Source organism: Diplotaxodon limnothrissa, linkage group LG6 (assembly GCF_057381915.1).
Source record: "Diplotaxodon limnothrissa isolate DT_005_m linkage group LG6, D_limnothrissa_male_GT1.1, whole genome shotgun sequence".
NCBI classification, from domain to species: Eukaryota; Metazoa; Chordata; class Actinopteri; order Cichliformes; family Cichlidae; genus Diplotaxodon; species Diplotaxodon limnothrissa.
Window position 1 is genome coordinate 3859556 of NC_140601.1, and position 20018 is coordinate 3879573.

At 43.0% G+C, this 20018-nt stretch overlaps 3 protein-coding genes across 5 annotated transcripts; 2 read left to right on the plus strand and 1 right to left on the minus strand.

The window, feature by feature from the left end:
* On the plus strand, positions 1-4589 carry LOC146629915 (uncharacterized). Its single transcript, XM_085355467.1, has 5 exons — positions 1-94; positions 365-685; positions 1451-1543; positions 3551-3637; positions 4525-4589. Exons 1-5 carry the CDS (start codon positions 1-3, stop codon positions 4587-4589), a joined length of 660 nt encoding a protein of 219 aa, XP_085211593.1.
* A 3240-nt stretch (positions 4590-7829) lies between these two features.
* Positions 7830-11516, plus strand: cdc6 (cell division cycle 6 homolog (S. cerevisiae)). 2 transcript variants are annotated; one of them, XM_085355469.1, is made up of 12 exons: positions 7830-7970; positions 8133-8196; positions 8391-8654; positions 8781-8980; positions 9218-9366; positions 9894-10000; positions 10130-10269; positions 10357-10457; positions 10641-10708; positions 10805-10983; positions 11149-11289; positions 11424-11516. In XM_085355469.1, the coding sequence occupies exons 1-12, from the start codon at positions 7830-7832 to the stop codon at positions 11514-11516; spliced, it is 1647 nt and encodes a 548-aa protein (XP_085211595.1). The 2 variants fall into 2 exon arrangements, with proteins under 2 accessions (XP_085211595.1, XP_085211594.1); XM_085355468.1 differs by having other exon boundaries at positions 7830-8196.
* A 4272-nt stretch (positions 11517-15788) lies between these two features.
* On the minus strand, positions 15789-18098 carry ccsapa (centriole, cilia and spindle-associated protein a). Of its 2 annotated transcripts, none has more exons than XM_085355471.1 (3): positions 17732-18098; positions 16381-16712; positions 15789-15968 (listed from the first exon to the last, which is right to left on the minus strand). In XM_085355471.1, the coding sequence occupies exons 1-3, from the start codon at positions 18096-18098 to the stop codon at positions 15789-15791; spliced, it is 879 nt and encodes a 292-aa protein (XP_085211597.1). The 2 variants fall into 2 exon arrangements, with proteins under 2 accessions (XP_085211597.1, XP_085211596.1); XM_085355470.1 differs by having other exon boundaries at positions 16360-16712.
* Between the last annotated feature and the right edge of the window lie 1920 nt (positions 18099-20018).

Here is a 20018-nt window from a genome sequence, read left to right on the forward strand (position 1 = left end):
ATGAGATCGTCTGTTCGTCTTTGTGCCCCACGCGACCTCCTACTCATGTCATGCATAGCTGTGTGTTTTCCGTCATCCGATGGAGCTCTGAAGGGTAACTTGACTTGCACTTTGCTGGCTGTTTAGCTCGTGGGTACCAATACGGCATTAGCAGGGCGGGCTCTTCACTTGTTGTTTTTAGGAAAAGCCGTTTGGCGTGTGTGACCTGAGCAAACTCGCTGATTATTCTCGGGGGACAGCACATAACTTCTATGTTCAAGTATAAAACGGGTCCAGGAGCAGTGTTCAGCTGAAACAGCTGCTGTTTTAAGGTATGAGATCGTGACCTTAATTCAAAGGTACTCAAGCTGTTGTTCCTCTCCAGAAGAACCTCGAGCCATTTGCCCGGTTACGGAAATTGAAGCAAAGGAAGGTGATGATGTCATCCTCCCGTTTTATGTGGTCCCCCCTGTCAACCTGTCTGCGTTCACCATGGACTGGTCAAGAACCAACCCGAGTGTGGTCGTCTACTCCTATCGACACCAACAGGAGTCGCATGATGCAGAGATGGATGCAACAGTCAGACGTGAAGACCTGAACAGAGGAAGTCTGACACTGTGGATCCCCTCAGTACAGATGTCCCACAGTGGAGAATACACAGGCTTCGTTATGGACCTCGGGATCAAGTGTAGTGTTCAACTTAATGGTAAAGACCTGAGTAATAGTTTGTGTTGTCTGATGTACTTGATATGAATGTAATGAAGAAATCTACTTAATGATATAAAATGATCTTCCACTTGGGGAAACACAAACATAGAATAACATGATTTAAAACTGAAAATGATTTGTGTGTGTGTGTGTGTAAACATGAAAGTAGTCTAATTGTGGATTTGTCTGTAATGCAAACCTGTTGAGGCTAGCCTGAGGCTAGAGTACATGTTAGTAATGGGATGCATCCAAATCTCACAAAAGGGGTGCATGTCTAAAATGGGACAGCAGGCAGTGAGTGACCATGCAGGTCATAGACAGGCCTGAACAAGTTGTTTCATGCCCGACCCCAACATATAAGACTTGAACCTGGACGCAGCACAGCTCCAGATGTGTGACTGTGGTTATTTCTTAGTGGTGTGAATCCTAATGACCAGCGGTCAACAATCCCCGGGCCACAGACCAGTACTCGTCCGTGACTCGTTTGGTACCGGTCTGTGAGAGTTGAGGCTTGGTGTTGGTGGGTTTTTTGTTTTTTAACTTATATCGTTTTTATTGATAACTCTGCTTCCCTGGGTCTTTTCCCGTGTGTTATGAATAAGTCGTCCTTTTTTTGGTACTGGTTTTATTTTTGTTGTATTTCTCTGCAACACCTTAAAGGCCGGACATAAACCGGTCCATGACGCACAAAAGGTTGGAGACCACTGCTAACGAGAACGTCTCTCTCTCTCTCTTTTTTATTTATTTATTTATTTTTAAACAGTAACCAAAGACAAACTGAAAAAGCAAAAGGGGCAGGATGGTTTCAGCACAACTGGAGCTCCTCTCAACACGACGGTGGAGAAAGTCGGTCCACGTAAGTTACTCTGAGCTCTTCTCCAGAGGATTTTGGTTGAGACACAACCTTCAAAACCTTTGAATGACTGCTCACTTCTTTTAAGTATCCATTAAATCATGACAGTGAAACAGTATGCATAATAGCAGGCTCTGCATACACACATCAGTGATGAAGCTGTTCTTTTTCCTCATGTGATTTCACAAAATGTGAGATTGCTTGAGTGCATTAAGGAAATCAATGACTGGTTGTGCCAAAATTTTCTCCAGCTAAACAAAAACAAAACTGAGGTAATAGTCTTTGGCGCCAAAGAAAAACGATTACAGGTCACCAGAGAACTTCAATCTATACATCTAAAAACCACAAACCAGGCGAGAAATTTGGGTGTAGTGATGGATGCAGACCTAAACTTAGAAAAACACATTAAGACAATAACAAAGTCAGCTTACTATCACCTCAAGAATATTTCAAGGATAAAAGATCTGATGTCTCAACAGGACCTGGAAAAACTAGTCCATGCATTCATCTTTAGTAGGCTTGATTACTGTAACAGCATCTTTACAGGTCTACCTAAAAAATCAGTCAGACAACTACAGCTCATTCAGAACTCTGCTGCTCGAGTCCTCACTAAGACCAAAACAGTGGACCACATCAGTCCAGCTCTGAGGTCCTTACACTGGCTGCCTGTCCGTCAGAGGATAGACTTTAAAGTTCTGATGCTGGTCTATAAAGCTCTGAATGGTTTAGGACCAAAATACATCAGTGACCTCCTGACCCAGTATGAACCTTCCAGATCCCTCAGGTCATCTGGATCCGGTCTTTTATCAGTTCCCAGAGTCAGAACCAGACACGGAGAAGCTGCATTCAGCTTTTATGCTCCTTATATCTGGAACAAACTCCCAGAAAGCCTCAGATCAGCTGAAACACTCAGTTTATTTAAATCCAGGTTGAAGACTCACCTATTCTCAGCTGCATTTGAATAAAGCACCAAATCCACACTTTAAGCTTAAATTTCAAAACTAACATTTTAACTACTGATTTTATCTGTTTTGATTTTATCTACTGTTCCTTTTTTTCATTTTAAATCGTGCTTTTTATTTGTTTTTGTTTTTTAACGTCTGTATAAAGCACTTTGGATCACCTTGAATTGTGCTATATAAATAAACTTGCCTTGCTTAGTGTGAATATTTGTGTTACTGATATTTTTGCCCAGCAAGGCCATGAAGTTCAGGTTCATTCACGCCTGATCTGTGGGGTATCCTTAAAATGACCTGTTCTGTTTAGATTTTAGGCTGCTGTGCATTATGTCAGTTTGTAACCTATCTGGACTGCCTGAGGTTTGAAAACAAGTATTCACTTAGATTTCTGTGGTCTAGGCAATCCAGTACTGGGTGAAAATGAACAACGCTCTTAGGTTTTCTCACTTTTTGCTCTAAACCAGGTCCTGGCCTCATGCAGGTTTGAGATCACCCTGGGTCAACACACCTGAATCAAACGATTAGTTCATTCCCAGGCCTCTAGAGAACGTGAAGACATGTTGAGGAGGCATTTTGGCCATTTGAATCCCCTGTGATGGATCAAGGACGCATCTAAAACCTGCAGGACAGGCCTGGAGTTCCCACCCTTGCTGTAAACACAAGCATTATAACTTGTGGCTGATTTTTAAACTTCAAACATCAGATGGTTAGAAAAATACCTGAACATGAAATTCGTGTGGTTGATTAAACCAGGTCCAAAATGCAGCATAATTGAGTTAAGTGCATCAAAAAAAACTGCTGCGTTAGTTGCTGCATTTGATAGTCGGTTAAAAATGACCTCATTTAAATTGAGGTGTCCACATCCCGCGTGGTAATCTGAACTCTTACAGTCAAGGCAGAAGTGACAGAAATCTCAAATCCTGACCAATGAGAGCCTCTGTGGTTTGACCTTCCCTTCACCGCAGGACTTGCGTGACTTGTGTGTCATGTGGATATATTAAAGAATGATGTTGGAATAAACTGACCCTTGTTTTCAATCTCTGACTTCTAGGTGGTGACATGATGCTTATCATTGGGATTGCTCTTTCTTGCGGCGTCGCTCTTCTCTTGATTGTTCTGGGATTGCTTGGAAAGCTCGGTAAGTTGGTGGTCAGTCTAACGGTTAACCTCTCAGTTAGGCATTGCTTTTGTCAGCAAGCTGGATGATGATGAAACTTGATGCATCTCTTAAATCAAAGGTCATATAAATGTTCCTAAATAAAATCATGCTTGCTTGTTTTTGGATCCAGACTTTATCTCTGCCGTCTTTTTCAGTGTAGGATCCTCACATCCTACATTCTCATCAATGTAAAAATGTAGAATGTGTTATAATCATTACTGTATATTTACATTTTCACCATGAAAGTAATTGATGTAGTGTTGTTGTTTTTTTCGTCTAGTAAAACTTTTGTTTAGGTTTCTTAATTTAAAACAAACAAACAAACTTTGTCTTGATGCATTCTCAATATTCCAGGAAAGTAAATCTCCAAAAGTTGATTGTGTTCATCTGGACGTAGCGTTTTCAGTGGGAGAAATGGTCTCAGCTGACTGCAGGTTTCCCCAATCTCATAAACAGTACGTGGAAAGACCATCTCTGAATCGAGGAGGGTTTATCTGTCACCATCTCACAATGCTGTGATTGCAGCTATTCCCCAACTCTCTGTGATGGTACTCATGGCCATTGATCAGTGGGTTCTGGTCAGTGGTTGTTGATCAATGGTCATGAGAATTTGCATAATTAAGATTAAGGACCTGACCTCCCAGCCCATTGTTCCCTCAGTGGGCTGGTTTCAGTCATTATGCAAATGTGCTGTTGATAAGATTTGTGGAAACCTGCAGTCAGCTGAGACTGAAGACGTCACTCGCATGAGTGACGAAACGTTTCTCCCACAAAACACTACGTCCAGATGAACAGAATCAAGTTTTGGAGAAAAAAACCCTCAATCAGCTTCATATTCTACCATAAAAAGTATTTGTTTTTTGCAGAGGGCTTTGTGAGACGGTGCAGAGGATGGATCCAGCCACCAAATGATGATCGCACTGAAAATTAAACCATCTTATGAAATTTAGCAGAATGCAGTGATTAACAAATCTCATGTGCTGTCCATAAGATGTGGGTTTATTATAGAATGTGTCAAATGTTTAAACTTTAAAAAATTGTTTTGTGTGTAAGGAAAACACAAGCTCTTAGCTGTAAATGAGGTTTTACATGTGAACACAATGAGTCTAGAACACGACGACAAAGTGATGCCAGAGGTGCCTCTCAGATGAGTTTGAATCTCTGACCTTGTCCTTAACCTCCTAAGACCCAAACTCTCATTTGATGAATTTGTAATTTGTCTTTGTTATTTGGACTGAGACCTGGTGAATGTAAAAACAAACCTGATGTAGTTTCTGAGAATCTGATATCAGGCTTTGTACAGCAAAATTGAGGAACTGTAGCCTAGACGACCCAAAATAATCATGTTCACATATGTGGGAGGTTAAGGTCAGAGTTCAAATTTTCTCAAAACTTGAACTCGCATGTCACCTATGATTTTCATATTGCTATCACATCTATCTGTCCTACATTTTGCTGCTTCCATCAAAGTCAAAATGAGCTAATGTTGTTCTGAAAATGACACTTTCTCAGTTTAAACTCATGTTTGTGTTCTGCTGTGAATGTAATGTGGGTTCATTGGATTTGCACATATATTTTGTACATTGAAACTTTGCGAGGCTGGCCTATTGTGTGTGTGTGTGTGTGTGTGTGTGTGTGTGTGTGTGAGATGACCTTTCCTAGAGCAATAATGTGAATAAATAAGTTTGTATTTATGAATGTTTTATAAATGTTACCTTTCATCGCTCTGTAAAACATTAACACAGAAACATATGGATGATAGTTTGTGTGTGAGTGAGAGGTGACTGTGATGATTAAATCAATAAACATGATACTGAATGTGACACAACTTGACTTGCTGATGAAACCTCCTGAACGTCACTTCACTCGCTCAAGATTGGGGAAAATCAATGAAGCTACTCACACATTTCTAATGTCTGGTTATTTTCAGTATAAGCACTGCTCGCTGCATATACATGTATGACTTTTTATTGAATGAGGGGCCCCGAGTCTTTTGATGAGTAAGCATGCTAAATGTTTGGCATGGGTGCAGTTATCTTTTGTTGACAAGACTGAAAGCAAAACAGTTCTGTTGCCCAATTACTGGAGTTGTTCACCGATGGCTAAAAGCTGCGGTAAAGGTAAAACCAGGCAGTTTCCATCAGTCCTACAGTCTGTAGTGTAGCTCTTATGGAGCTGTTTGTGGCTTCATGTTGTATTCATTTTATCGGGCTTTTCTATTTGGTGTTGTAGGTTTTGTTTGTTTTTTTGTGGGGGGTTTTTAAATTTCACAACAGAAGCTGCCTTGGGGTTTGTTTTACTGTGAGGTAAAGAGTCCAGTTGAGGGAAAATGACAATCGGAAGTTATTTGGCATCCAGCAAAACCAGACTCGGGGAGGATTTTATCTGCCATAACCAGTTAAGAGTGAAGGCAAAGACATAAAAAAGGGGAGAACAGGGATGATAAACTAGCAATGGGAGAGAGAAGACAATATCGAACAACATATTCCAGAGGTATATAAACACACGGGCAGTAAAAAGAGGTGTGTATTTAAAAAAAACACAAAAAAACCCTGCAGACACAGGGACAACATGCCAACTCCACAAAGAAAGGCCCCTGCTTGGATTCAAACCCAACCTCCTTGTAAGAAAATAGTGCTAACCACCATTCCCCACTTTAACGAAAGGATATAAGATAATCAACGAAAGGATATAAGATAATCAACACTTATCTTCAGTTCTGAATAAGGCAACAATAAAATGCCCATGGCAAATCGGGAGCAAAATGTGACTTTGTAGTAATGTCCCAAAAATATTTTATGTATTAAATATATATTTATATGCTTTATATATTATTAATGCTTTGTGTCATTGTTTTAGTGCAGTGACATGGTAGTTAAAATAGTTTACTCTGATTATTTCCATAACGTAAATTATTTTGGAGAAACAGGTAAATATGCCAGCATTTGGACACGTATAAGTTCCCGGGAACTTTGCGCCAAAAAAGTACTCTGTGTTCAAACTCCCGCCACCGACTGGGGCACGTAACATTGACGTAACATTCTCCGTAACGCTTTAGCCAATGAGCTTCACTCAGCTAAGCCAATCAGAGGGCAGCGGCGGGAAAGACAGCTGATCTAGAAAGAGTTGCGGGAGATTCGGCGCAACTTTGGTTTCGGGCGGCCAGAGAGAAAAGAAAACACGTTTTGCGTTGTACCGAGAGGACTTCTATCAACTTAATTTAAGAGGTACGTTTGTTACCAACACGCTCATTTAACTCGTAAAAGAAAAATACATTTGATACTGGACGGGCGGAAGAGAGCTGACTTACTGTAGTCTACTCTTCAGCGTAGGTTTGCCACCACTCTAAAAAATATCTGTTAACTTTACACGCTTGCTTGTATTTGCAAACAAATGCATTCGGAGTCATTTTTAGTCTTCCAGATATATTTTAGATTAAAAACTGTCCGGTCAAAGTGGAAACTCGGCTATTTAAAGGCCGAGGCCTTTGTTTGGCGCCATTAGTGGAGCACACTGTATTATTTCCTGTTTATAGGTAACTGTTAGCTCAGGAATCACGCGATATAACAAATGTAATTTGCGCTGTTAGTGTAGTACTAGGCGCAGTGCTACGATTTTATTTGCGATTTTGAATTTTAACATGAAGTTACGCGATTAATGGCTCGTGTTTGAGTAGCATGTTGGAGCAACTGAGCTAAACGACTTTGATAGGACAGCAGATCGTGGAGGGATGCGAAAAGATTTGTACAACCAATGAACGCAAGGTTTATTTGGGGGCACGATTGTTTCTGAAATGCCTTTGCCCGTTTTTCAAGACCCACAGCAGACATTTCCACTCAAAAACTACAGTCGCGAAATTTGGGCTTAGTAATAATTTGCCTGTGAATCAGTCGAAAGTCTTCTTGTTTTTTGGTGGTCCTTACACAAAAGTGCATGTTTATGTATTTCCAAATAGGAACACGCACTTCATCGTAAATCCCATCAGTGTTTAATCTTCACATATATTTCTGATCATATTATTCTGGCTACGGCTCTGTTCATACATATATAAATATATAAAAAAGCCAAACAAAACATTGGTTCTTATTATTTTTTAATAAATAAATGATGTCTGAATCATGTGTCATATTTAGGTGCTTAAACATGTTGTCTTCGTTTAGGTTAATCCAAAATGCCCAGCACACGCTCCCAGGGACGAGCTCAGCCCACACTTCAGTTCCCTCGACGTAAATCCTCCAGAGTTTCCTCCCTCTCCAAGAAGCCGGAGCCCCAGAAGTCCCCAGCTGTGTCACCAATCAAGCCTGAACCTCAGGCCCCGGGGCTGACGCGGATCGGACCCCTCTCCCCGAGACGTCCCATTAACTTGTCCACCCCACTGTCCCCCAGACGCTACACAGACCAGCCCACTCCTCTCTCCCCAACGCGGCCAGTCGCCCTCTCGTCCCCTCTTTCACCCAGACGCACATCAGCCCAGCCGCCAGCACCTTCCTCCCCTCGTCTCCAAAGCCGGATCCCCCTCAGCCCTCGAAAGCGCACAGGTATTGAACGGTGAATTCAAAAGCTTCAGTTGTTCCACTACTTCATGCAGCTCTGTGTACTGTTCAGTGCCTCTAGGCTAAAAAAAATGTGAATTGAATTTAAATGGCGAATCTTCAGGATTAAAATTTCAGATCCTAAAAAGCCAGCCTCGAGTCATAACAAATAACAGCACTTCTCATTTTTCTCCATCAAGGTGATGACAATGTCTGCAACCTTGGCACCTCCCTGCAGTGCTCACCTACAAAACAGAGGAAGCTGAGCCTGGCCTCACCACGAAAACTCGGCTTTGATGAGAACTCACCGGTGCAGGCTCGTCGTCAGCTGATCCCATCCTCGGGGCAACAGACGCCCCCTTCCACTGCCAAATCATCTCCGAAACGAGAAGAAACACCTACAGGGAGCCCCATCCATAAAAATCTGAACAAGAAGCCACCCGTTGCTCGACTGTTTGGAGAAAGTAAGAACTCTAGTTTTTTTTTCTTCTTCTTTTTTTGTTCCCCACTTACATTATATTATATTACATTATATTATATTACACTACATTATATTATATTACACTACATTATCACCATTTCTTCTCCAGAGATGAGGCTTCAGAGTGTGAAGCAGGCACTCCACACTGCCATCCCCGAGCGCCTTATGTCCAGAGAGGCCGAGCGGGCGTCCATCCGGTCCTTCCTGGAGGACAAAGTGCTTCAGCATGTTCCCGGCAGCCTCTACATCTCTGGAGCTCCGGGAACAGGCAAGACAGCCTGCCTCAACTGTGTGCTGCAGGAGATGAAGGTGAGCGTGAAGGAGCCTGTCATGTTTAGTGCTTTGGGACACCTGCTGGCGACTTTCAGTTACTGCAGTAAGATTCGAGTTTGAGCAGCACCCCACAGGCTTCATTTCCAGAGTTTGAGGGTCTTAAAGTGCAAGTTTAAAGTCTGAGTGCAGGCTAATAATCTGTTCCCTGATTGTCTATGTAACAGCCAGGGTTGAAGTTTTGTCAGTAACTGGTTGCGTTTTGTGTCCCTTCAGGCTGAGCTGTCGTCAGTACAGACGGTGATGGTGAACTGCATGAGTCTGAGGAGCTCCCATGCAGTCTTCCCACTGCTGGCTGACAAACTGAAGGCATCTGGTGGCCAGAACGGACTGCAGAGGTTCCTGACAGCCCCGGGGCCCACTGTGTGAGTCAACAAATCCTCAATCCTTTGGGGCGATCATGGCTCAGAGTTGGCAGTTCGTCTTGTAACTGGAAGGTCGCCGGTTCGAGCCCCGGCTCGGACAGTCTCGGTCGTTGTGTCCTTGGGCAAGACACTTCACCTGCCACCTACTGGTGACGGCCAGAGGGGCCGATATGGCAGCCTCGCCTCTGTCAGTCTGCCCCAGGGCAGCTGTGGCTACAACTGTAGCTGCCTCCACCAGTGTGTAACTGTACAGTGGAATTGTAAAGCGCTTTGAGGGCCCTGAAAAGCGCTATATAGATGAAATCAATTATCATTATCTTATCACACATTTACTTGAAAAAGGAAGTATATGATAGATGACTAAAGGGTGTGGCTTTTTAGAACTTTAGAGCAAACTATCCACTAAAGGTATTCTTTTAAAAAAGTTGCTGGTTGAAAGTCCTTTTTGGGATGTTTTGAAAGTATAACTGTAATTACTGCCTGCTGAGATACTGATTGGGTCTGTTTGTTTGTTTTTCCCCTTTAAGGCTTCTTGTTCTGGATGAGATGGATCAGCTGGACAGCAAAGCCCAGGATGTCCTCTACACAATCTTTGAATGGCCGTACCTGCCAAAGTCTCGCCTCTGTCTCATCGGTAAGTACTCGACTCAACAAATATCCCAAATTCACCAGATCTCACATCTTTGTGTCCTGTAGACAGAAAGCAGAGTGTTCTGACAAAAATCCTACCTGTTCTACATGCTGACCACTGATGTCTTTGCAGGTATTGCAAACGCTCTGGATCTGACTGACCGGATCCTGCCCAGACTGCAGGCTCGTCCCCAGTGTCGCCCTCTGCTGCTGCACTTCCCTCCCTACAGCCGGGAGGAGCTCACGGCCATTGTACAGGACAGGCTTGTACAGGTAAATGTGGTCTGTGTGACTCAGAGCTTAAGCTGGAACCTTACAGATCACTTTTATTTAATCAGCGCCGCGTCTTCTTCTCCTCAGGCCTCGGCTGAAGGGCTCCTCGACGCTTCTGCAGTTCAGTTCTGTGCCAGGAAAGTTTCAGCTGTGTCGGGAGACGCCAGGAAAGCTTTGGACATCTGCAGGTGAATGCTTGGACTTGTTTTTTCTTTAACCTTTTAGGGAATCATGTCTCTGTGTTTGCATTTAGATTCTGCACTCGTTTAGGCATTTTAGTTGTTTCTGCTCTCGGGAGACCTCGTGCAGATTCTTTGAGTTGATGTTTCTGTGAAATGTCATTCAAACGATTTTCTGGTTGCTGATTTCAGGAGAGCAGTTGAGATTGTAGAGTCTGATGAGAGGAAAAAAGCAAGTGATCCAAAGGGTGAAAGTAAAGGTGAGTTGTGAAATGTTTTCTTGAGTTAAAACTGTTGATGGTGGAAGTCACACGGCAGCTGATTGGTGGAAACTTCCTGTACTGTGTGTTCTGCAGCGTCCCGGGTCAGCCTGCCGCAGGTTGCGAGAGTGCTGTCGGAGGTCTACGGCGACCGCATGGCGTCTCAGAGCAGCGGTTCAGAGGGAGAGAGTTTCCCCCTGCAGCAGAAGCTGCTGGTGTGCTGCCTGCTGCTGCTCATCCGCAATGGGAAGAGCAAAGAGATCGGCTTGGGAAAGGTGAGGTGCTGATATTAGTTTGCTAAAGGATTTTAGCGGCGTGTTGTCGTGGCAAATCAGGAAACTTGTTGCATTAATGCGTAATTATTCCGTCTCTGCCAGAGAAAATACAAATCTGTTTCTAGACTGGTGGTGTTTCCTGACCCGTGGGCGTTTGTGTTTCAGCTCCATGAGGTTTACAGCCGCCTGTGCGCTCAGAGGCAGGTGTCTGGAGTGGGTCAGGGCGAGTGTTTGTCGCTCTGCAGTCTGCTGGAGAGTCGAGGGATCGTTGCCCTGAAGAAGGCCAAAGAGGCTCGTCTCACTAAGGTACCCGACGCTTCACGAGGAAATGCTCTGCAGTGCAGTGTTCGACCTCTGTTGCTTAAAAATGAAACTCGAGGGGTTATCAGGGAACAAGACACCGAGTGGAACGTGGCTGATTAAAGCGTCTGTTTCTGCAGGTGTTCCTGAAGATCGAGGAGAAAGATGTCGAAAACGCTCTGAAGGATCGAACGCTGCTGGGCAGCATCCTCGCTGCAGGACTCCCCTCGTGATCTTGTGATCGTTCCTCTTTTAAAGACTCATTTTTAAGGTTGCACAATGAGCCAATGTTCTGTGGGGGTTTTTTGTTTTGTTTTTTCTTCAAAGACGTTTTTTGGTTCTCATTTTTGCTGGGAATTTGTAGTTTTAATGACGCTCAGTTGAGTTCAGAATGTTGAGCTTGCATCAAATGAATCGTTTCAGTTTTGAAACCTCTTTAAGCTTTGAATAAAAGTGAAGCTGTTTTAGCTGCTGTTGCTTGTGTCACCGGTGCATTGAAATGCTCGCGCTATATTCGAGCTGATAACTGAGGACAAATGTTCATTCACTGAAATCAGCTGAGTCTGTAGATGTTGTTCCAAAGGCACTTTGAAAGGTTTTAGGTAAAGTTACTCAGCTCGGGTGTAAGAAGTTAAATAATGTGATGTGTAGAATCTGCAGAACAAGATTTTATTGATTTCATACTTCCATTTATATCGTGGAATATTGCATATACTTCCAGCGTAAACATGAAGAACGGGATTCTGATTCTGTCTGCACAGAACGATGCTGTTAGTTTTCACTGAGACTTTACATCTTTGTCCACCAATCAGCAGAATAAAGCTCAAAGCTGTGGAGCCCCTGAAACACCGATGCTTAAAAGATATCTGTGTAATTTTACTCAGCGAATATTAAGTTGTAAAACAAGTGAAATCAAAGATAAGCAGCGTTTTCAGCCGTGCGACCTGGAGAAATGCAGGTGAAATTACAAGACATGGTTAACAAAGCACGAAGGCTCAAAGATCAACTCTTCAAATCAGGTTTTGTTCAAATAATTTATTCACAGCAATGCATTAAAGTGAATGAAAATATAGCCTGTGCATGTTTTTAAGTACAAATACAGTGGGCGAAATATGTCGACAGCATTAAATACTCAGACATGTGATGCACATTCCTTCTCATCTGTTGCTGGTAAACCAGACAAAGCAACATTTTCTCCACCCACGTCCACTCTGTTCGACAGCTTATCTTAAGTGTTACATATTTAGTTTTTTCCACTTTCAAATCACCTCAAATCATTTCTAGTGATTGTCTCGACATTCATACGTTTAAAATGCGTTATGAAGATAAATAACCAAAGCAGGACCTTTGCATCCACAGCAGCTCTACAGGTACGTTTACCCACTCTCACTCCGAGGTCTTTAACAGCTGTGTTTGCACTCACTCGGTTTCTGAGGGCCCTCAGTTATAACAACATCACGTTATGCCTCGGGTTATACTTGATAGCTGCTGTTGTCAGTGATGTTGACTGTTCACGCTGACCGACAGTGAGAACACATTCAGGTTGAAGCAACGCAGAAACACACGCTCGTGCACTTTAGATACAACATGTTTTGAGCACATGGATGAAGCTTTACAACTTTCTGAACCCTGAGCACTCATACACTCACAGCTCTAACAGAGTTAGTCAATAGGCAAACATATTAATTGCGAAACCATACTTGCTACTCTTACACAACAAAACATTTAGTCACGACTGAGTCTTTTTTTTAACCATTAGTGCTTTTACTTCAGTAAAGTGTGTGGACATCTCCGTCGCCACCTACAGCACAAACACTGGTTTTTAAAGTTCCTGTGGTGTCAGGACAAACACGAAGGGCTGTGAACATTCAGAGTGAAGAGGTTCGGTTGGTGTGAAAACGACAAACATTCTTTGAGTGCAAAGCTGTAAACTTGGTACATAATGACGATTAGCCCTCAGTTTGAGTCACGAGACGCAGCCATGACCTCACAGTGTGTTTACAATCTTGAGTTAAAATCAACAAATAACAGACGCCACAAACTCAGAACGCTTTAACACGTGTGCTTTTCTTCACGCTGATGGAAACATGTAGGTCTGTTTCAGGCCTGGTGGACCAGGACGCCGCAGAAACTTTAAACTGGAATTCTGATACGTTCTGGCTGTCTTTAAAAAAATAAGAGAGACAGCAGTACGGCGATGATGGCTGCTCCTCATTTCACGTAAAAGTTTTAGAAGCATCTAGTTTTGCGTAATTACCCTAAAAGCTTTTTTCCTGTGGAGTATTCACTACACTCACTACACTCAGGTTATTTCTGATTAAAAATCAATTTAAAAAAAAGAAGCTGCCCCAGGTGAAAACACACCAACTACACTCTGCAATAAATATACTGTATGCTTAACAGTTACCTGATCTAAATAATTACAATGATTACAATTTAATAAACTAACCTTTTCTGTAAAAATACCTTCGATTTGAGCTTTATTTGACATATCATGTGTTTCTAACTTCTTTTAATCTAAGCTCGAGTCCTCATATCCAAAATACACAGATATCAAAAGTTCCAGTTTGGGCCTTTCTCCGATCAAACTCTGAGGTGTAAACACACAGCTGGCTTCATGAGAGAGAGCTGAAAACAGAATGTGTGTTTAACATGAGCTCTAAATGAAAGAAGAGCAGAAATTCACCCATTCAAAAGAGACGTGGGTGTGTTTTTTTGTAGATACATGTATAGAAAATCTAAGAACGAGTCATTTTATTGTTCATTCTCATACAAAAAACAACACCAGAGAAACACAGTTCAGCCAATTTCATCTGAAAGTGTTCAGAAACAGAAATCTGAACTGTTCCTGCAGAGCCGATCGTTACTGTCGTAGGGAAAACAACAACAAAAGGTGATGGTTAACAACTTTTGCATGAATGGTCTTTAGTCTGAAATCTAAGGACAGTATTTTTCTTTCTCTCTCGACAGCAGCGATTCGCTCTGACAGGATGCTGCAGCAAAACAACACTGTTCCTGTTGTCTCATTAGTTCGTCATAAATAATCCCGTGTAATGTGGCATCAAGTGAAGACGTGGGAAAGGCTATAGCATACCATCACAAGTCATAATAAATGTTCTGTACACCTATTGCATAGATGAAATTAACTACAAACAGCATCGGTGGACCTGCCCTGGCAAACTTTTGGGAGGTTTTCTGCACTTTGAACAAGGCTGCCGGCCTGAAACTAGCTCTCAACCCCTACTTGCTCTCTGTGGTAAAGCGGGAGAGGATGATAAGTATATTCCCAGAGCAAAGCGCAGGGTGCTGTCCTTTGGTTCCCTCTTGGATAGGCGTGCTATTTTGATGTGTGCTGATCTCATGTCGTGTCTCAGTCTGGAAAAGATCCACTGCTCCACCCAGAACCAAAAGGGCACATTTGATAAAATTTGGGGTCTCTTTCTGGAAAACTTCTCTAAACTTCAACTTAAGGATGTTCCAGCTGACTAACGGATTTGCTTCTCCAGAGTGGTCGGATGTCTTAACGGGAACGTGAAGCTCATAATCCCTCCCGGGTTTGTTATTTTTTATTTTTCTGTTTCTGGTTTTTTTTTTGCTTGTTTGGTAAATAATAAGAGAGGAAAACAATGTTCCAACATGTCTGTTTTGTATTCATTGTAAACAGTTTGTGTTTTCCGCCTTCTTTGTTTTCTTTGTAAACTATATCCACAAATACTCAATAAAAATATCTTGAATTAAAAAAAGAGCGTTGGAGCATTTTAGCGCTTAAAGCTGCAGCTTCTGACCACTTGGGGGCGCCATAAACAGCTGCGAGCTGTGTCCGTCCTCTGCTACAGCTGCTTTTAAGAGCTTTTTGTCTCCATCAGGAAGCCAAAGCAGCAAGGTCGTGAATGCAGATAAACGCTGATGTAAGGGCACATCTTACATCAAACATCTTCCAAAGGACGCTGCAGTCTAGCTGATAACTCCGCTGCTCAGTGATCAGACACACTCGTGTAACACTGTCCCTTTCTCATATGAGCAGTGACACCCTCCTGGCTCAAGCGCTAATTCACCCAGTAACTGAGAGAAGTTATCTAAGATCCCAGAGAGAAGCGAATTAAATGAATTTTAAGTTAATTCGATTTGTTTCGTGTCATTTCGTTACTGAAATCCCAAAGATATACGTAAAATAGTCCCAAATCTGTTAAAAGAATCTAATCTCTGATCTTTATTATAAAAAAGGTACTTTTTGTAACGACCCATGTACAGAAAGGTAAAATTGTAAACTTGATGTTCATAAACTATTTAGAACTTTATCAACTGGATCGAAAACAGTAGCTCGTCCCACTTCTTCACTTTATTTCTTATTTCTTTGTCAACTAAGGAGACAACGCAGCGAGCGGTGTTGTCTTGTGGCAACACGGTTCTCTCTCTGGATTGTTAATTAAAATGAGAAATGATTTCCTCCTGATATTTGCACGTAAGGAAACTTGGTATTTAGGGATTCTAGGTGGATCCCATCTCTACCTAAGCCGGGCGGAGAAACAGCGCATGTACTCTGTCATCCAGCGGTCGTCCACCACCATCAGCTGCGAGCGTCTTATCTTCTCCAGGTCAGCCGATCGAGCCCGCCGGCGGTCCAGCCTGGAGCTCCGCTTGTCAGACTCCCTGCGGGTCTGAACGCAGGCATCAGAAGTGTGACTCTGTGAGGAGAAACCAGAGAGAGGAGTCATTTCCCAAAGCTACACCGGTGTTTTATTATTCATGTTTGCTGCGTGTTCGGTGACACGTTTCACTTCTCTGCTGTCCTGTGAATGAGGTCGAGCTGCAGGACCCCTGCACTACCAAGGACGGGCCGAGAAAGAAAAAGGCTGGTAATGTGCTACGTGTTTTTTTCTAGTTAGCAAGTCTGTCTCTTGAGATATAATGGTGTTTAAAATCTGAACGTATAACTTAAAAACAGTCAAATTATTGATTGTAATTCTGAAAAGTTGCTAGTGGTCATAAGAGTAAAGTATATTTGTTGTTGCCATGAGCCCTGAGCTTTAAAGGCTCTAAAAGTGCTGCAGTATCCCAACTGAGATCAGCGCTCACATCATTGGTTGTCCTCTTGACCTCCATTTGTCTCTCGCTCCAGTCCAGCCGGCTGGACGGTCTGTGGTTCTCCTTCTCCTTGGTGCTGATCACCGGCGTGCTCTTTGCTCTCGGCGGTTTACGGATCACGGCTGGTTTGTCATCCTGGGAACTGTCTCGGTGCGGCTGCTCAGAGCGTTGCGTGTGGCGGCGGCGTTGCCGTCGGGATACTGGCTTTACTGGCTCCGCATCAGAAGACGCCGAGTCGGCTGGCCCGTTGTCTGTCGGTGTGTCGTCTGAGGGTGCGCTGTTTGTTGGAGCCACCGCCACAGAACTGCCACCGGCCTCATTCACACCATTTTCTACAACTGCTGCTTCACAAGAACACAGGAAACAGTGAAATCGTTTAAATATCCACTGAGCTCTGCTGACTGAACAAACAGATTAACTAACTAAACCAATACACCAATCAACCACTCGATGGAGCTGGATGGCTCCACAGTGACCCTGCAGAGCGCTGCTGTGACTCAATCTATATGAAATTATTTGTGACTGTGAAATTCAGAGATAAGCAGGCTTCCTGGCACTCTCCTGTCTGAAATGCAGACATCACAAATGTCAAAGGCACACAATGGATCCTTTATCTTTAAGCTCAGTGTCTCAGCAACAACAGTCCCATCTGACTGCTGAACTTTCAGTCCAAACGTTTATAGCACTGCTGTCTCCTGAGGTAAACCAGCCTCTGTGCCTCGTACTGTCAGAGTGACGCTTACAAAGGGTTCACAAAAAACACCATCTGTTAGATCTTTACAAACTGTTTCTGAAGACTAAAAAAGAAAAGGTGAAATTGAAGCACAAATGCAAACATGGTCACTTTCTTCTCCTACAGTTAGTTTTGTGCATTTCAGGACAAAATACACTGCATTTGAGTTAATGTAGTATCATCATCATCATCAACTGTCAGAAGAGTAAAACAAGGTTAGCTCTGTGAGGCTGCACTGAGCAGGGCTTTGACCCACATGTCAACATCCTTGCAACAACGAAGCTAAGCAGCTCATGTTTAGCAGGTCTAATGTGCACCATAAGCATCATGCTGCTTGCTGACAAGCTAACACAAAGTACAGCCGAGGATCAAACAATGTTGAGCCCTCGTGGTACAGCAGTACCTGAGAGGGACGTGGGTGATGCCACCTGATGGGTTTGGATTTCTTATTTTGAGAAGAGACCATGTTTGTATGAGAGACTGGGAATGCTGTTATGTGTTAATGCTAGAAGGCTTGACTAGGAAACTGAGCCTAACTTGTACAGTTATGATGCAGAGACAAGACATGTAACTGAAACTTCCATGGCTAGGTCAAATGGCCACGCCATGCTTGGTGACCCGTTCTCTTACCTGTGGTTTGTGCCGCATCTACAACCGCAGCGTCCCGGTCCCCCACGTCAGTCTCTCCATCCTCGCACGCTGGCTTTTGCACAGGACTGGTCTTTGACTCCAACAACCTCTGCTTGACCTCCAAGGATGTGGGCGGCAGCGGGAGAGACAGAGGAACCACTTTGTTCCTGGTCAGCCTTGGTGTTGACCAGCCGCTGGAGTCAGAGCCGCTGTCCCAGCCCTCCCAGAACCAGGGCTTGTGGGAGTGTTCTATCACCCGGCGAGTCAGACGGTACTTCACAGAGTCCTCATAGCATTTAGAAAACGTCTCCCATTTGGGGTCCCTGAACTTCTTCATATATTCTGTCCTCACTTTCTTGGTCACCATGGTTCTTGTTATTGCCTGGTGCCAATCACTGCAAGGAGACAAAATACAGTTTGAAACAAATTTGCAATCTTTTCTTTGGTCGTCTTCTTCTTGTTGCTCCCATTAGAAGTCACCACTGAGACTCTCTTCCTATCAGTAGCCTCCTCTGCTTTCACACTAATCCTCTGCATGTTCTTCGCTACATCTATGAATCTTTTCTTTGGTTTTCCTCTTTTCCTGCCTGGCAGCTTCATATTCAACATTTGTTGTTGTTGTTAATAAGCCTAAAAATCCACTAAACATTATGAAGAGGCAGTTAACTATGGCAACCACGAGTAAACAAACAGGGTATATTCTCTATCAGAGGAAGTAAAACACTTTCCCTTTACTTGTTTACTGATGCTGTGACGTGTAATCCTGACATTCATGCGATTTATATCATCATCTTGTCAACAACCTCTCACATTATACTGGACGAGAGCTGAAGCCCTACAAAATTTTGGTATTTACCTGATTTTTATTACATTTTGATATTGACTCGGCCTGAATATTATCCCTTACACTGTCAGCGAGTCGACGTCAGTGATACTGAGGTGAGCTGCGATTTTCTGTCAATAAGCACTGCTGTTAGCTCCTGTTCACCACTATTCACGGGCTGTTAGTGAAACTTTGTTTCAAGTGGACCTAACGTGGGCAGACTCACACTGAGCAAATAAACTCCTGCGAAGTGAGAATGAAATCAAACTGCTGAAGGAGGAAGAGGAAGGGATGGAGAGAGATGACCAGGAGAGATTAGTGGTGGAGGAGGCAGATGAAGAAGATGAGAAAGAAAAATCAAAAAAGAGAACATGAATCCTGGTCACTCCTGAATAAATATGTCATAAAATTATTTAAAGCATAATAAATGATGATTTTTCACACTACAAAAAAAATAAAAATAAAAAGCAACTCTGCTGCAAAGCATTCTTTAACTTTTGCAGTGTTCATACTAATGTTAAAAGTCTGCTGTTTGTTGTTCTTCTACGTGGCTGCACTTTCAAAGAAACAGTTACTGACAAGAATTTAACCAATGAGCATCAAGAGCCATGCCCCAGTTTTCAGAAGCAGCTACACTGAGTTTTTTCTCTCCCCTCAAACAGACATCCTGTCGGGAAAGTTCCTTTCCTGGGGAACATACAGAAATATCTGGGCTGCTCTACAAAGTCCTGCTAGTTTCTAGGTGGTGTAATAGTAAATGGACCTTTATATAACATACCTCATTCACTTCATAGAAGCACTTCTATGCTGAAAGTGCTTTCTAACATTCACACAAATTCATACTCCGATGGATGTATCGGAGATTAACTTGGGGTTAGTATCTTCCCAAAGGATATTTGGAATGCCGACCGGACCAACCTGGCGATTAGTAGATGATCTGCTCCACCTCCTGAGCTACAGCCACCGCAGATGGTTAGTGGTGACTGAATGGTAAACAGAACAAAACCTGGGTGAAGATGAAGTGGAATGAGAAGTGCTGTTGAGAGTGGGAGGCTTTATCTTGATTGAGAGATCAAGTCCATGAAACTTTTAAGGCTCGATACAAAAAACATGATTGCAAAATAACTAGTTTTAAACCATCGACTGTATTTACCCCTCTTTAGACTCACCCGTGTTTGCTGCAGGTATGCTTCCATGTAAAATGTGATGGCTGCCGTCAGCCGTCAGCAGGCTTTGTAATACCAGTCTCATACCAGACTGGTTAAATTATAAGTAAACAGTTCATCTGCGTATTGTAGTACGATCCACATTAAAACACTCACGTTTACATTGTTTAACACATTTTAACACATCTGTGCACTACAGAGCCAGGCACTGAACGAAGCATCAAAGCAAAACATTTATGCAAACTATTCGAATTACTCGATGAATCATTGCAGCCCTGCAGCCAACAACAGACTGTAA